The sequence below is a fragment of the Lissotriton helveticus genome, chromosome 2_1 (assembly GCF_964261635.1).
Source record: "Lissotriton helveticus chromosome 2_1, aLisHel1.1, whole genome shotgun sequence".
NCBI classification, from domain to species: domain Eukaryota; kingdom Metazoa; phylum Chordata; class Amphibia; order Caudata; family Salamandridae; genus Lissotriton; species Lissotriton helveticus.
In genome coordinates this window covers 1398491022-1398507394 of record NC_136059.1, presented here as the reverse complement: position 1 = coordinate 1398507394, position 16373 = coordinate 1398491022, and the positions used below count along the sequence as shown (strand labels likewise).

The 16373-nt window shown below is 45.9% G+C and overlaps 1 protein-coding gene across 1 annotated transcript in view; it reads right to left on the bottom strand.

The window, feature by feature from the left end:
• The window catches only part of LOC144820261 (dynein axonemal heavy chain 6-like), a 1187310-nt gene that overhangs the window by 61972 nt on the left and 1108965 nt on the right, over nt 1-16373 (bottom strand). The window contains exon 37 of the mRNA XM_078677850.1: nt 15826-15969. Coding sequence (XP_078533976.1) covers nt 15826-15969 — 144 coding nt within the window. The remainder of the gene's footprint in view (nt 1-15825; nt 15970-16373) is intronic.

Sequence of the window (16373 nt, the reverse complement as noted above, 5' to 3'; positions counted from 1 at the left end):
TCTTGGCCAGCTCCTAGGTCTGTGAAGGAGATACAGAGCTTTTTGGGATTCGCCAACTTTTATCGGCGATTCATTCAGAATTTCTCTGAAATGGTGAGTCCTATTACTCGTTTGCTTAAAAAGAATGTACGATTCATCTGGGAACGAGAATCGGAGGAGGCCTTTCAGCGATTAATGGAAGCATTTGTCACCGCTCCTGTTCTGCAACACCCCAATTTGAAGGAACCGTTCTTTATTGAAGCTGATGCATCAAATTTGGCAATTGGAGGTATTTTGTCTCAACGTCAGAAAAACACCGGTCAACTCCATCCAGTGGCTTATCATTCCCGTAAACTATCTCCTGCCGAGATCAATTATTCAATTGCGGATAAGGAACTCCTGGCTGTTAAAGAGGCTTTCAAGGTGTGGAGACATTACTTGTTTGGTGCGAGGCATGTGATCACTGTCTTTACAGATCATCGGAATCTGCAATTTTTAAAGTCTGCTCGAACTCTAACTCCTAGACAATTGCGGTGGTCACTCTTTTTTGCAGACTATGACTTTGTTTTGACCTATAAACCAGGTTCTGCAAACGGAAAAGCAGATGCCCTTTCACGTTTGAGTATGGGAGAAGAAGGTGATGCCAAGGTGGAGGGATTTATCATTCCGGAAGAAAAGATTGTGGCCATGGCAGTTGAGGATAAATTGGAGAATCGGATTAGAGAAGAATTCACTAAGATTGAAATTTCTAATTGGGAAACGGAAGGTCCGGATCGAAACGTCCGGGATGGGAAGCCATTCCTACTAGGAAAGATGTTTGTCCCCAGTGAAAATCTTCAAAAAGAAGTCATTCAGCAGTTCCATGATCATCAGTTGGCTGGCCATAAGGGTCCCAAAAAGACGTTGGAATTGATCAAGAGAACCTTCATTTGGCCAGGCATGGACACTCAGGTGAGGCAGTACATCGCCACTTGTGAACCGTGTGTTAAGGGTAAGAGTTTGAGACAATCCCCGCAGGGTCTCCTTATGCCTTTACCAGTAGCCCCATCTCCCTGGCACACTATATCTATGGATTTCATTGTTGATTTGCCCTCTAGTCAGGGTTATTCAGTGATCTGGGTGGTAGTGGATCAATTCTCTAAGATGAGTCACTTTATTCCTTTGAGGACCCTACCCACAGCGTCCCAGTTGGCCACACTGTTTGTGGAACACATTGTCAAGTTGCATGGGATCCCTAAAGTGGTTATTTCAGATCGAGGACCACAATTTATTTCTCGATTTTGGAAGTCCTTCCTAAAAGGTTTGGGGGTAGACTCTCGTTTGTCCACCAGTTACCATCCGGAGACAGATGGACAGACGGAACGGGTAAATCAGGATTTGGAACAATATCTTCGGATGTATTTAATGGATCAGGAAGGGGAATGGCCTTCTTTGTTGAGCACAGCAGAGTTTGCTTATAACAATTCAGTCCATTCAGCTACTGGGTACTCCCCGTTCTATTTGAATTCAGGTCGTCATCCCAATATGTTGGTGGGGCGGGAGGAGGTTGAGGTTCCTGCGGCTGAGGAGGTGATTCAAGATTTACAAAGATCTTATCTGAAAGCTTCTTCTAATCTCAGTAAGGCAAAGGGGGCTTACAAGGTTCAGACCGACAAGAAGCGAAGAGTAAGTCCTATTTATGAGCCTGGGGAAGAGGTTTGGATTTCCACTCGACACATGCGGTAGAGGGGGAATCGGAAGTTTCAACCGAGATTTGTGGGTCCTTATGCAGTGGTTCGGATGGTGAATCCCGTGAGTGTTAGAGTAGCGCTCCCTAAGTCACTGAAGATCCACCCAACTTTCCATGTCTCGTTAATTAAAAGAAACCCTCCAAACTTCAGACGTGTTAAACCCCCAGCCCCAATTCCTGTGCAGAGCTCTGAAGAATTTGAGGTCAAGAGAATTTTGGACTCTAAGCTGAGAAGAGGTAAAGTCTTCTATTTAGTGGACTGGAAAGGTTATGGTCCTGAGGAAAGGTCTTGGGAACCTAGTAGTAATGTTCATGCTCCAAGATTGGTCACAGAATTCCATAAGATACATCCTCTGAAGCCTAAGGAGGGGGCTTTGGTGGGGGGTACTGTCAGGTCCATGCCAGGTTCCGCTACTAGGCTCCCCTCCTCTCCTATTTTGAAGGTTCGAGGTAACCCTGTACAGCAGTTTCCAATCTGGGGTTCCATCCAGAAACAGGCTCACGCTTCCTGATTGTGCCACTATGGAGATTAAGTTAGCGTTCTAGTGTTCCTCGTTCTGTCCGCCATTTCCTTCGCCAGCGCGTTCTATGTGGCGCACTTCAACTGTTATTTCCCGGCAGCTGGACGTCCCGTTTTTTTGCTTCAGTCATAGTCCCCAAGTTCGCCATAGTTAACACCTGCATTCCAGTCGAGTATCCTTCGAAATTCCTCGTAGGTCTTTTGAGGGAAATTTGAGTTGTCCCAAGTCCGTAATTCCCAGTTCCGTCTTTTCCTGCCGCCGCACCTCATTCTGTATTCCTGTGGTGCTGGTGGGGATTCCTGAGGCAGAGTGTTGCAACGGATATCTCTGTGGCAAGTAATTCGTTCCGCTCGGATTCAGAACTTGAGCGGTAAGGAGTTTCTATTCTTCATTTAAACAGACTTTGCAGTGCGTTGTCAGTCCAGCGCTATTCTCGAATTATCAACTGTTTGGCAGAGACTATCATTTCCTGAGGGAGTAAGCGCAGCTCAAATAAGACTCGTTCCAAAAAGTCTATACTATCAAGGCAGTCATTAAAAGGCAGTTCTTGGAGGGTTCATTGTTCTCCTACAAGACAAGATACGTCCAGGAACTTCTACTAGTAAATTGGAGTATTTATTGTATGCATATGATAATACTGTTTTTTACCACCTTTACAAGACACAATTTCTCATAAGTCACTAACAACAACTTGAGTTCAACAATTCAGCAAGATAAACATTGTATCAGAACTCATATACAAGAGAGAGGCAATTTCCACATTGTAACAGGTATTTAGAGAAGGAACAGAGAGAGAGAGTAGAATTACCAAGTGTTATTGGAACTGTAGTAATTATCTGTTAATTGTTTCAGGTGTGACCAGCTTCTCGAAATTAGAGATCGCGAAGAAGACACCAGTGTGGAAGTCTCTCTTTTTGTTGTTAGTTATTCACTTCCCCTTTCCCTTCCATTCCTGGGCTTGGAGAAATCCGGGTGCAGGGGTGTTTGGGAATTTGGAAAATATTCAGCACAGAAGACTTGGTCATCCGCTCCCACGGAATCAGGATAATTCAGGTACTGCTTCGGACAGCAAGGAGGGTAATTGGGAGGGAACTCCTGGAAAGGAAGAGCATACCCATTTTCTACGAGATTGAGAGCCCAAAGATCTGTTGTAACCGATTCCCAATCCCGTAGAAAATGAGTAAGCCGACCCCCCACCGGACCCGCATGATCCGGAATGGCGGATCTAGGGCTGCTTTGCTGTTGTAGGTGGGGGGTGGGTATTAGAGGAGGAAGTAGAGGAGCAAGAGGCCTGACGTCCACGTCCACGACCCTTCTGTCTACCTCTATAAGACTTTTACAGAGGGTTCTGCTGCTGCTGTTGCTGCTGGCCTTGTCTGAAGGTCCGAAAGGAGGACCTGCCAAAGCCCTTGAACTTCCTGGAGGCCGTGCCTTTCGTTTGTAAAGCCAAAGACCTAGCCGTCACCTGGCTATCTTTGAACCTCTCTAAAGCTGCATCCGCTTTCTTTCCAAAGAGGCCAACCCCGTCAAAAGGTAAATCCAAAAGAGTAGCCTGTACATCAGTGGAAAACTCTGAGGATTTTAACCAAGCAGCTCTTCTGGTAGCCACTGAAGAACCCATCACTCTAGCCACAGAGTCTGCTGTGTCCATGCCACTCTGAATAACTTGGCGGGCTGCCGCCTGAGTGTCCGAAACAACTTCATTAAAGTTTTTTCTGTCTTCCTCCGGAAGCTTAGCTGACAATTGCTTGACTGAGTCCATTAAGGCATGCACATACCTTCCAAGCAAACAAGTAGCATTTATTGATTTTAAAACCATGCTACCTGAGGAGAAAACCTTCTTAGCTGCTTGATCCAACCTTTTGGAGTCTTTATCCCTATAGGAACTTGGGGAAAAGAGCCTGCTGATCTATTCGCACAAGCGGCCTGTACCACCAGACTCTCCGGCGAAGGGTGAGATGACAAGAACTCAGGATCTCCAGGAGCCACCCTATAACGTCTCGCCACCGATCTAGACACCGCAGGTGCAGACAAAGGCTTTTTCCAAACTTCCAGAATTGGCTCGGTCAGAGCTTCAGTGTATGGTAGAGTCGGCTCAATGACTGAAGAAGGCGAATGTAAAACTTCTGTAAGGATATTAGATTTGAACTCAACTGTTGGTAAAGTTAAGTTCAACAACTCAGCAGCCTTTCTGATTACCACATGGTATGGTACTACATCCCTAGAGGGCGCATCCGAAACCACAGGTAAACCCCATTCCGGAGAAAGTTCAAGACTGCTTGCACTATGAAGATTCTCAAAGTAATCCTCATGTTCCTGAAGTTCGCCTTCCTCCACTTCAGGTTCTCCATAACCTTTCTCCTCCAAGAGACGTTGGGCTCTACACCTCGACCACTCCAGACGGATCGAAGTCGACAGATCCGGTAACGACTCCGATGGAGTCAGAGCCGGCGTCGAACAAGGAGCTGGAACAACAGGAGGCTGAGAAACAGGAACAGGCGTCGAGCCTCGATCCAAACCTCGAGGTCGCTCCGGAGTCGGCGAAGCCGTGCGCGGAGTCGGCGCCGTACCGATCCAAGAAGGATATGGAATCGGCATAAAAGGCAGAAAGGGCGCCGGTGCATAAGCTTGAGGGACACCCAACTTAAAAGACAAAGGACCCATAGGACCCGCAGGTGCTCCAGTGGGGTACATTGCCCTCGCATATACTCCATACAAAGCATTTAGCAAATGCGAAGGGTCCTGACCAGGACCAGGAAAGAAAGGGTATGAACCCATTGATGGATTCGCAGGAGGCTGCTCCGGATTCAGTTCCTTCTGATCCTTTTGACCTTCCAGGTCATCCTCCGGAGTCGGTGATTGAGGAACCTCCACGACCTCCTCATGCTCCGAAGATTGGACCGAAGCCGGATTCGGATCCAGCTCCGGCTCCGGTGTATGTTCTCGAGATCGCATCGGCGTGGTTCCACCAGCAGGAGATGGAGACACAAAATCTTTGTGATGCTTCCGAGAAGACCTTTTCTTCGAGTCCGATGACTCTGAATTATGGTGAGAACTATGCTTCTTCCTCTTATGTTTTTTCTTCGAAGAACCAGAAGCATGTCCAGAAGCTGACTTCGACCCCGACTCCGATCTGGCTCTCGACCTCGATCACGACCTCATTCGTGACTTCGATCGCGACCTCGATCGCGACTTCGATCTTGACTTCGGTCTCGATCTGGAATGACTTGATCTTGATCTCGAAGATCTGCCGGCTTCTTTACCTTTAATTTTGGCTAATAGAAGTTTAGCCTCTCGTTCTCGTAGAGCTTTCGGATTCATCTTAGAGCAGGATCGACAGCCCTTGACGTCATGATCCGACCCCAAACACCATAAGCAATCTTCGTGTGGATCGGTAATCGACATCATCCGGGCACACGAGCCACACTGCTTGAATCCCGTTTTCTGCGACGACATCTTCGACGAAGAACAGAAACAGTAACAGACAAAAAGCAACAAAGTCTCTATCTGTAACTACAGAAGATCCCTGAAACTGTTAGCGTCGACGACATGGAAAAAAGGGAACTGATGTCATCACGCCGACGTAGGCCTAATAAGGGGTCGGTGACGTCAGACGGAGTAGCGCGCGATGCCGCGTTCCTATGATGTCGTCCACGCCGGCGTGCTACGAAGAAAAATTCCGAACGTTGCTGACGCAAGGGGGATATTCACAAGGTGAGGAATCCACAAGGCAGATGTATCTATCAGAAGGAATCTCACTTGGAGTAAAGGAGTCCCTCCCCTACATCTACAGGCACGGCAATGAAGCTGACCAGTCTGTTGCTCCTGATGTCCCACAGACATCCCGAGGCTCAGCAGCACAGGTTGTGGTTCTGTGACTCCCTAGAGGCCTGACCTGTCTTCCCTGCAATTTGGAGAGCAGAATCCCTCGTCGGGGCTGCTGTGACCGAACCCCTGTGCACGGAGTTAACTTGTTGTTGCCAAGGCTTGTTGGCTCTGCACTTCAGAAATCATTGGGCTACAAGAAGCTCCCCCCTCCAGCACCTGAAGGGGGGAGCTTTTGAGATGACATCTCAAATGACATCACTGATGACATCAACCACGTGAAAATCTGATGAACCTCCTCACACCTCAATAAAACTTTTGATACACCCACTCTAAAATATAGACTACCTTTTACAGAATAATAGAGACACCAATACCAGTTACTACGTACGCACTCACTGATTTCTAGGTCTACACACAAATCCACTCATTCACCCATACAGTCACTCATACATGCAGTGACTCATCAATACAACACTATTATAGGCACTCATACACCTACTCAAACACTCACACACCACCACTCATCCAGAGTTACTCACACATCTAGTCACTCATGCAAAGAATCAAAAACACTTCTATTTACTCACATATACTGTTATACACAGACAACCTCACTTATTCATACAGATACTAACATATACTTACTCTCTTATGCAATCACTGATACAAGTACACAGTCATCCATACAGCCACTCTAAGAATCACTGTCTCTCATGTATAGTCATTTATATACTCCAACTCTCACCTGCACTGTGTTTTACATATTTAGTTACTTGGACATGTTGCAGTGAGATATTCATTCACTCACCAACACACCCATACAAACACTCAACCACCCTTACAGCTGTTTTCACATGAACTTTTGAACCCACACACCCAGTAAATAAAGAACTCACACATCTATGCACAGAGTCACACACCTCCCACCCACCCACACACACACTGAGGCACCCATAGAAATACTCAGGCAACCAATCAATAACCCATATAGACACTCATGTAGCTACTCACCAACCAATGCAGCAACTTACACAGCAATAGCCAGATTGATACAGACATTCACACAGTTTAGTCACTAACCCATTGATTCACTAAGACACATTTATTCACTCACTTATACAGTCAGTCACGCATCTACTAAATCCTCCATCCAGACACTTATACACCCAGTCATTCTTCAATACACCTTGGCCAATATGTATATAAAACATATTTAAACTTTACAGAAACACACAGTCAATGGATAATGTCATCAGTGATGTCATCAGTGATGTCATTTGAGATGTCATCAGTGATGTCACTGATCATGTCATGAATGTTGTAATATGTGACTTCAACAGCAGTGCATTGCGGGGGCGCACGTTATAGTTAGCTCAACTAACTATAACAGTGGAATTTCTATTTTTTTCATGAGTGAAATGTCCAACTAACTATAACGTCCCTAAAACCTATTGTTTTTTCTGTGAATTTCTAAGGTTTTTTAAATGCTAATTCCTAACTATAACGTCTGAAAATGTTTTTTCAGTGAATATATATGTATATATATATATATATATAAGGTACGTGGTGCTTTCAAGTCGAAATGATCAGCAACAGCAGCAGCAGTCGCCGTCGAACCAAACAAGAGCAGCGAGACCCAAAGAAAGTGCAAATATCTTTATTGAGTGCTAGCCCAGCACCAGTCCGCCATGACGCGTTTCGGCTAGAGATAGCCTTGATCACATGACAAGCGTCAAGAGGGCTGATCACCTATTTAAAGTGCAAAGTGCCATCACGTGTTAATGGAAACAAACAGAATACTATCATAGTTCCCAAGCGTTTAGAATGTTGCATAACGACATAAATGTCCAAATTAGCACAAGTATATACCATAATAGTTGCTGCAAGTCATTAGCGATGTATGGTGAGCATAGTTATCACACATCTGCACTACCATCCAAATACTGCTAACAAGAGTCTACATGGCAACGGCAAAATTAACTTTTAAAATACGGTAAAAGTTAAAACCAATAAATAGTCATATATATGTTAAAAATATAACCATTAAAATCACCAAAACTCTGTACAAAACACAATGAAAATTGAGGTTCCGTTTGTCAAGGACTCCTAATTAAATACAATGTGATAGAGCCCAAGTGGGCTAGTACTCCCACAAGCCTATTGTTGGAGAATACACATGTGCAAAATACGCATTTTACTAAAACACAGTGATGGAATAGAGTGCTCCCACTGTTAGTGCTAAATTTGATTGGTGAATTAAAATAAAGGTCATGGAGATGAATAGGGAAACAGTTAATATACATCAGAGCAATTTCATATAGTAAGTCACATTACAGTAATACAGGTTAAAACTTCATATATACAAACTGACAGAGTGGACATAAAAGAGATGCGCAAAACCATGTCACTGGCATCAACTGGACATTAGAACCTAAAGATAGGTGTGGCAGTCCTCCCCAATGTTGAGACCCTGTGGTGCCTTGGTGTCTAATAGGATTATATATCGGGTCTCCAATTTTCGCAACAGAGACTCCCGATCACCACCTCTCCTTTGGGGAGGAACACAATCTATCACAAAATATTTCAGTAGGGAAGCATCCTTTCCATGTTGGCTTTCAAAGTGCCTGGCTACCGGGTACGTAGCGTCTGCATGAGTAATCGCTCGCAGATGTTGTAATATCCGCTTGTGAACATGCGGTCGGGTACTTCCCACATACCTCAACCCGCATGGGCATTCCAGGACATAAACAGCAAACTCTGATTTACAGTTTAGTTTCTGTTTAATTTTAATGGGAAAGGGAGAAAGAGGAGTCATCACCTCTGTTTTGCTAATGCCATGTTTGCATGCTTTGCAACTTGAGCACCTCAAAAAACCTTTGCTGCCACTGAGCCATGAGGCTTGAGCTACCTCGGGGCTGCTGGACACAAGACTGTCCTGCATAGCCCGTGCCTTCCGGTAGGTAATGCTGGGCTGAGGGCAAAATTGAGAACCAATGATTGGGTCACTGGAGACCAGGAACCAATTGTCCTTGACTATTCTGAAGATACTTTTGTGTTGACTGTTGTAAGTCATTATTAGCCTTGTCTCCTCCCCCGACCTAGCTGTTGGAATTATGGGTCGAACACTTCCTGAGCCCAGGAGTGTGGTTCTATCTATCTTGTTGGCCCTAACCATAGCACTGTCAATAATTGCTGGTTTATAGCCTCTTTGCAAGAAACGTTCTCTACAGAGGGATTGTGCCATCCGGCAATCAAGTTCATTGCTGCAAATTCTTCGAATTCGAAGCATTTCCCCATAAGGGATGCTACGAATCAGGTGTGCAGGATGTTGACTCTCTGCATGCAGCAGTGTATTCCCTGCTGTAGGTTTACGATGTAGTTTGGTTTGAATATATATGAACTAACCACTTCCCTGAGAACAAAGAAAGCGCAGAGGCCAGAGGGGAGTCCGTTGAAAGCCACTTTATTTCACGGAAGTATCTGTTGGCAGCAGCAAATGCATTTTGACTTAAAAAGCCTTCCTCAGTGCTAATGCCCCAACACAAAGTCCCGCATTATTCCATCAAGGCTGCTCTGCGAGTGCTGCAGTCGACATTGGACTCCTCCCTAAAGAGCGTTGGCTCACCTGTTGGAGGTCACGTGGGTGTATAGGAACTCCAACTCCCAGAATGCAATATGGTCTTGCAACTGGGTCGGTGGTATGGGTGCAGAATAACCAACAATGTCCGCTCCAATGTCCTTTGCAGCCTCGTATGGTGGGGCTTGTTGATGAGACTTCCGCGTCCCAAAGTGCCTCCTCTGGTCCCCTCGGGCTGCTGGACCAAGTCACTCGGAATCTGGCTATGCGGGGACAGCCGTGTAAGCACAAAGCGTCCTGACGGGGTAAGTATCCCCTGCCGCACTCCTTCTCCAGTAACTCTGGCGGACAACGAACCTCTCGATCCCTCGAGCCCCAATTGCACTGCAAGCAGCGCGATGCCAGTCTGGTTCGTGTCTTCTTGTCAGCAGGGCCATCCGTTACGCGCTCCTGGCTTGCTGCGAAAATATGAACTAACCACTTCCCTCAGAAGAAAGAAAGCGCGGAGGCCAGAGGGCAGTCCGTTGAAAGCCACTTTATTTCACGGAAGTATCTGTTGGCAGTTTGCATTTCGAATTAAAAAGCCTTCCTCAGTGCTAACGCCCCAACACAAAGTCCCGCATTATTCCATCAAGGCTGCTCTGCGAGTGCTGCAGTCGACATTGGACTCCTCCCTAAAGAGCGTTGGCTCACCTGTTGGAGGTCACGTGGGTGTATAGGAACTCCAACTCCCAGAATGCAATATGGTCATGCAACTGGGTCGGTGGTATGGGTGCAGAATAACCAACAATGTCCGTTCCAATGTCCTTTGCAGCCTCGTATGGTGGGGCTTGTTGATGAGACTTCTGCGTCCCAAAGTGCCTCCTCTGGTCCCCTCGGGCTGCTGGACCAAGTCACTCGGAATCTGGCTATGCGGGGACAGCCGTGTAAGCACAAAGCGTCCTGACGGGGTAAGTATCCCCTGCCGCACTCCTTCTCCAGTAACTCTGGCGGACAACGAACCTCTCGATCCCTCGAGCCCCAATTGCACTGCAAGCAGCGCGATGCCAGTCTGGTTCGTGTCTTCTTGTTAGCAGGGCCATCCGTTACGCGATCCTGGCTTGGCGCGAAAATATGAACTAACGACTTCCCTCAGAAGAAAGAAAGCGCGGAGGCCAGAGGGGAGTCCGTTGAAAGCCACTTTATTTCACGGAAGTATCTGTTGGCAGCAGCAAATGCATTTCGACTTAAAAAGCCTTCCTCAGTGCTAACGCCCCAACACAAAGTCCCGCATTATTCCATCAAGGCTGCTTTGCGAGTGCTGCAGTCGACATTGGACTCCTCCCTAAAGAGCGTTGGCTCACCTGTTGGAGGTCACGTGGGTGTATAGGAACTCCAACTCCCAGAATGCAATATGGTCTTGCAACTGGGTCGGTGGTATGGGTGCAGAATAACCAACAATGTCCGCTCCAATGTCCTTTGCAGCCTCGTATGGTGGGGCTTGTTGATGAGACTTCCGCGTCCCAAAGTGCCTCCTCTGGTCCCCTCGGGCTGCTGGACCAAGTCACTCGGAATCTGGCTATGCGGGGACAGCCGTGTAAGCACAAAGCGTCCTGATGGGGTAAGTATCCCCTGCCGCACTCCGTCTCCAGTAACTCTGGCGGACAACGAACCTCTCGATCCCTCGAGCCCCAATTGCACTGCAAGCAGCGCAATGCCAGTCTGGTTCGTGTCTTCTTGTCAGCAGGGCCATCCGTTACGCGCTCCTGGCTTGGCGCGAAAATATGAACTAACCACTTCCCTCAGAAGAAAGAAAACACGGAGGCCAGAGGGGAGTCCGTTGAAAGCCACTTTATTTCACGGAAGTATCTGTTGGCAGCAGCAAATGCATTTCGACTTAAAAAGCCTTCCTCAGTGCTAACGCCCCAACACAAAGTCCCGCATTATTCCATCAAGGCTGCTTTGCGAGTGCTGCAGTCGACATTGGACTCCTCCCTAAAGAGCGTTGGCTCACCTGTTGGAGGTCACGTGGGTGTATAGGAACTCCAACTCCCAGAATGCAATATGGTCATGCAACTGGGTCGGTGGTATGGGTGCAGAATAACCAACAATGTCCGTTCCAATGTCCTTTGCAGCCTCGTATGGTGGGGCATGTTGATGAGACTTCCGCATCCCAAAGTGCCTCCTCTGGTCCCCTCGGGCTGCTGGACCAAGTCACTCGGAATCTGGCTATGCGGGGACAGCCGTGTAAGCACAAAGCGTCCTGACGGAGTAAGTATCCCCTGCCGCACTCCTTCTCCAGTAACTCTGGCGGACAACGAACCTCCCGATCCCTTGAGCCCCAATTGCACTGCAAGCAGCGCAATGCCAGTCTGGTTCGCGTCTTCTTGTCAGCAGGGCCATCCGTTACGCGCTCCTGGCTTGGCGCGAAAATATGAACTAACGACTTCCCTCAGAAGAAAGAAAGCGCGGAGGCCAGAGGGGAGTCCGTTGAAAGCCACTTTATTTCACGGAAGTATCTGTTGGCAGTAGCAAATGCATTTCGACTTAAAAAGCCTTCCTCAGTGCTAACGCCCCAACACAAAGTCCCGCATTATTCCATCAAGGCTGCTTTGCGAGTGCTGGAGTCGACATTGGACTCCTCCCTAAAGAGCGTTGGCTCACCTGTTGGAGGTCACGTGGGTGTATAGGAACACCAACTCCCAGAATGCAATATATATATATATATATATATATATCCGTACTAGACATGTTAGTGCCTGCTTTTCTAAATTGTCTCCTGTTCTAGAATTGTAAAGACCCCTATCTGATAGCAAGAATAAAGATGTTTTAGCTAAACAATGCTAAAAGGAGAGTCTGTTAGAATTGAAAGATATAACTGCCATATTACTCGCATTTTACTTGGTATTTTGTTAGCATTTATTTAGCTATTTTATAATACATTCTTGCTTGATGCATACGCAATTAACAAGGGTAAATGTTATGAAAGTTAGGTTGACATCTGTGCCACCATTTTCTCTGCCTAGACACCATTTTGTATTACAATCAAAACTGTTACTGTATCATTCACAAGAAATAGTCCTTGGTGAGTTTCGTTTCTCAGATGTTTAATCTTGCACATTAACACATGCCTTTCTCTCTGCGCAGAGGCCCTCTCCCACCTGCCTAGCAGGGAGGATAAGCCAGACAACCTTGGGCAGTAGATAGCTTGTACCAGGCTGTGGAATCGAAACTTATGTTCTGTACCCCCACTGTATTACGACATCTACCAGTGTTTTTCCATAGAAGGCGGGTCTTTGTGGGCTCCGTAACATACATAATGAAACTTTATGCTTGTTAGATTCGGTCCATTGTCAGCTATCATAGGAGGCTGGTCAGACTGGACTCCCCTGCAATGTACTTTGTAGAAAAACTAGTTTTGCTTGCATTACTCTACTGCGTCAACGACTCTTAATTTCTTGGAAGGCAAGAGGAGGTCGAGAGTGATCCTGGTGGCCCTAGTTGGGTCACTTCCTTCAGGGGTTTAATCACAGCTGTTTCTCAGCCTAACAGCAACTTTTAAAAAGCCAAGAATGTTAAGAAAGATATCGCTTGAAAGCACTTGCAAGTATATGAGTGCAGGGCAAATCGGTGTAAAATTAGCCCACTTCAGTATGTGGAGTATGTGTATTGTTTCCTGGGTAATTTGTAGAAGCTACAAAACATAATAAAATGTAGCATGTCCTGCAGAGACTTACTGTCACAGTCGCAGGACGTAAGATTAACACCCCTATTTCTCCCACGCGGGTAGGCTAATAAGCAGGGAAATAGGTCCAGCCAGAAACTAGTAATTAGAAAGTGATCATGTTTATGTTTATGTTTATGTTTATGTTTATTAAAACTTTTATAGCGCGCTCAATTACCACGGGGTATCCTGGCGCGGTGAGTGATTGGACAGCAAGAGTGAGGGATCCGGGCCTGAACAAGCTGTTAGAGGGGGGCATTGAACAGATGAGTCTTGAGTTCCTACTTTTAACACACAAAAGGTAAGGCTCAGAGGGCACAGTTTTCAGGAGGACATATCGACGAACACTAGACTTCATTAAAGCATCCCGCTCCCTATTCAACTGCCTCCTTTTAAAAAAAAAATCGTTCACCCATTTGTGGTCCTGCTTACAGATATTGACCGGATTCCTACGTAAATCACCCCTACCTAAGTAAAAAAAAACAATCCCTGCTATATTTAAACCAAGGAAATGATCCAAGGCCAGGCAATAATTAATAATCTTGTTGGGCAGTTGGATCCCAGGCCTGGTCCAGATAGTTATCCATTGGGAGAGTGGCTGAAAGGTGATGATATCACTTAGGTAAGACACTCCCAATTCTCAGACACTGAAAAGTCGGGGTACTTTGTGTGATGCACAGAAAACGTCTCAGAAAAGTGTTTTCGACAATTTGCAGCTCCTTATGATTAGTGTATCCCCAGATTTCACTTCGGCAAACTGCTTTAGAAGTGAACCTAGCTCTATAAATCTGTAAGAGAGCACCAGTGGGTCTACTGCCTAACCGAGTGGCAAAATTAAATACAGCGGCGTTCGCTATGACAAGATCCTATTTTTCCGTGTTAACCAAGAGAAATCAACTTAGAGAGTAGTCGAACATCAAACCCAGATAAGAAAACTCACTGGTCTTTGGCACCAGGGAAGACCCAACTTTAAAAATAATCGATTTGGTGGATCTTACACAAAAAAAAAATTCAAATGCACACACAGGCTCTGCAGTGGCAGGCCTGAGACAGGACTGCTCATGTGAGTGGTACAATCTGTGTTGCAGACCCACTAGTAGCATGTGATTTACAGGCCCTGGGCACATGTAATGCACTGTACTAGGGACTTATTAGTAAATCAAATATGCCATCCACGAAGAAACCAAATGCCTTTGCATTTTACACACAGAGCACATGCACTTTAGCACTGGTCAGTAGTGAAAAATGCCCAGACTCCTTGTTTCCGGTCCAGGGAAGGCATGGCTTGGCAGTTCGCGCTGGACTGTTCCCATGAGGCACAGGGTCAGACTGATTTGCATATGGCCATGTCTGAACTGGGGTGGCAGAGTGGGCTAAAAAATGGTGATGGATTAAACCCAGATCTGTTGACTGGGTATGAGTGTTTGATTGGTTCAGATGCTCCGTCCATCACCACCCCCTTTTGTACCACTTTGTTCACCATAAGTTGGCAGGGTATGCTCAGACGTGAGTCCCTTGCTCACTTTGCCACAAGCCGGGCTGAAGACGGCTGAAATGCCAGAAACCAGTCCTCGGAAGCTTGTTTCCGGTCCAGGGAAGGCATGGCTTGGCAGTTCGGGCTGGACTGTTCCCATGAGGCACAGGGTCAGACTGATTTGCATATGGCCATGTCTGAACTGGGGTGGCAGAGTGGGCTAAAGAACGGTGATGGATTAAACCCAGATCTGTTGACTGGGTGTGAGTGTTTGATTGGTTCAGATGCTCCGTCCAACACCACCCCCTTTTGTACCACAGACTCCTAAAACCAGCAAAAACGAAGTTCAGCACACTGTCAAAATAGGAGGTCAGAAGGCAAAAAAACAGGGCAAATAATGCGCAAAGATGCGAGGTCTAACATCTGTGGAGAGGGAGCGCTCCCTCTGGCTTGGCATTCTGCTCAGAGTTCTCTACACTCTGTGTTCATTCATGGAGGGTTATTCCTTGAATGTGCTGTGCATCTTTTGTTATGGTGGGAGCCTTGTCACGCACTCAATGTGTTATATATATTTTTCTCATGTTTCTGGATGTCACGGCTGATGCTGCCTTTGGTGTTGGTTAGAGCAGCAGCCTATGAGGAGTGTTCGCTGACCGTGGGATCCAATTATATTACTAATTGTAGCTGCAATAAACATGCAGTAAAACAACTACCTGGATTTCGTGTGGAATTCCTCTTGCAACAATGTGTCATTCATTTTCAATGTTTTAATAAGTTAAAAAAGGTCACAGAGAAGAAATGCACTGTAAATAACACAGAATGCTCTGCAGTCTTGTCTCCTACTTGCCTACTTGAAATGAATTATTGCCTAGTTCACCAGTGAGAATAGAGACACAAATTGAAAGTTTTATATAACAGGAGTCAGTCTTCTAAACATTTTATGTAGTAACTTCTGCTTTTCTAAAATTGGTATATTCATAATTAAGTATTGTTTAAGAACTTTGAATTGCTTACCTTTGCGTCAGTATTATCTTCAAATTGTTGCCTGACAAAGGTATCAAAGGCATCCCAGACATTTTCAGTCAAATTACCGCCGATGGACCATAAATAACAAAATACAAATGTTTGACACACAATGCTGTTTAGCCGTAACTGCTCCTGTACAAATGACCAAACAGACGGATTACAAATGTGAGCAACTAAACAACTACTGTAGTTTTAGTACAGGATTTATACCATAGTCAATAGCAAATAATGAAACAACCATGTCATTTCACATACCACCCTACCGTCTATAAGGAACAAACAGAAAGTGTAGGTGACAAGGGGAGATGTTTTAGGGACGGGATGATGGAGCATGCTGGTCACATTTTTCTTTAACGTGACAGCGCAATTTTTTCCAGCTGTTTTGTTTCGAGTCAACCTGCAAGCACAGGTAGTTTCGAACCAGGAAGGAGAGCCGAGTAATTTCAGCCAATAAAATTTCAAAAATCACATCCATATTCATAGGGGTAGGAAATAAAATTGAACATCTCACATCTGCAGCACAAAAGCAAAGAGTT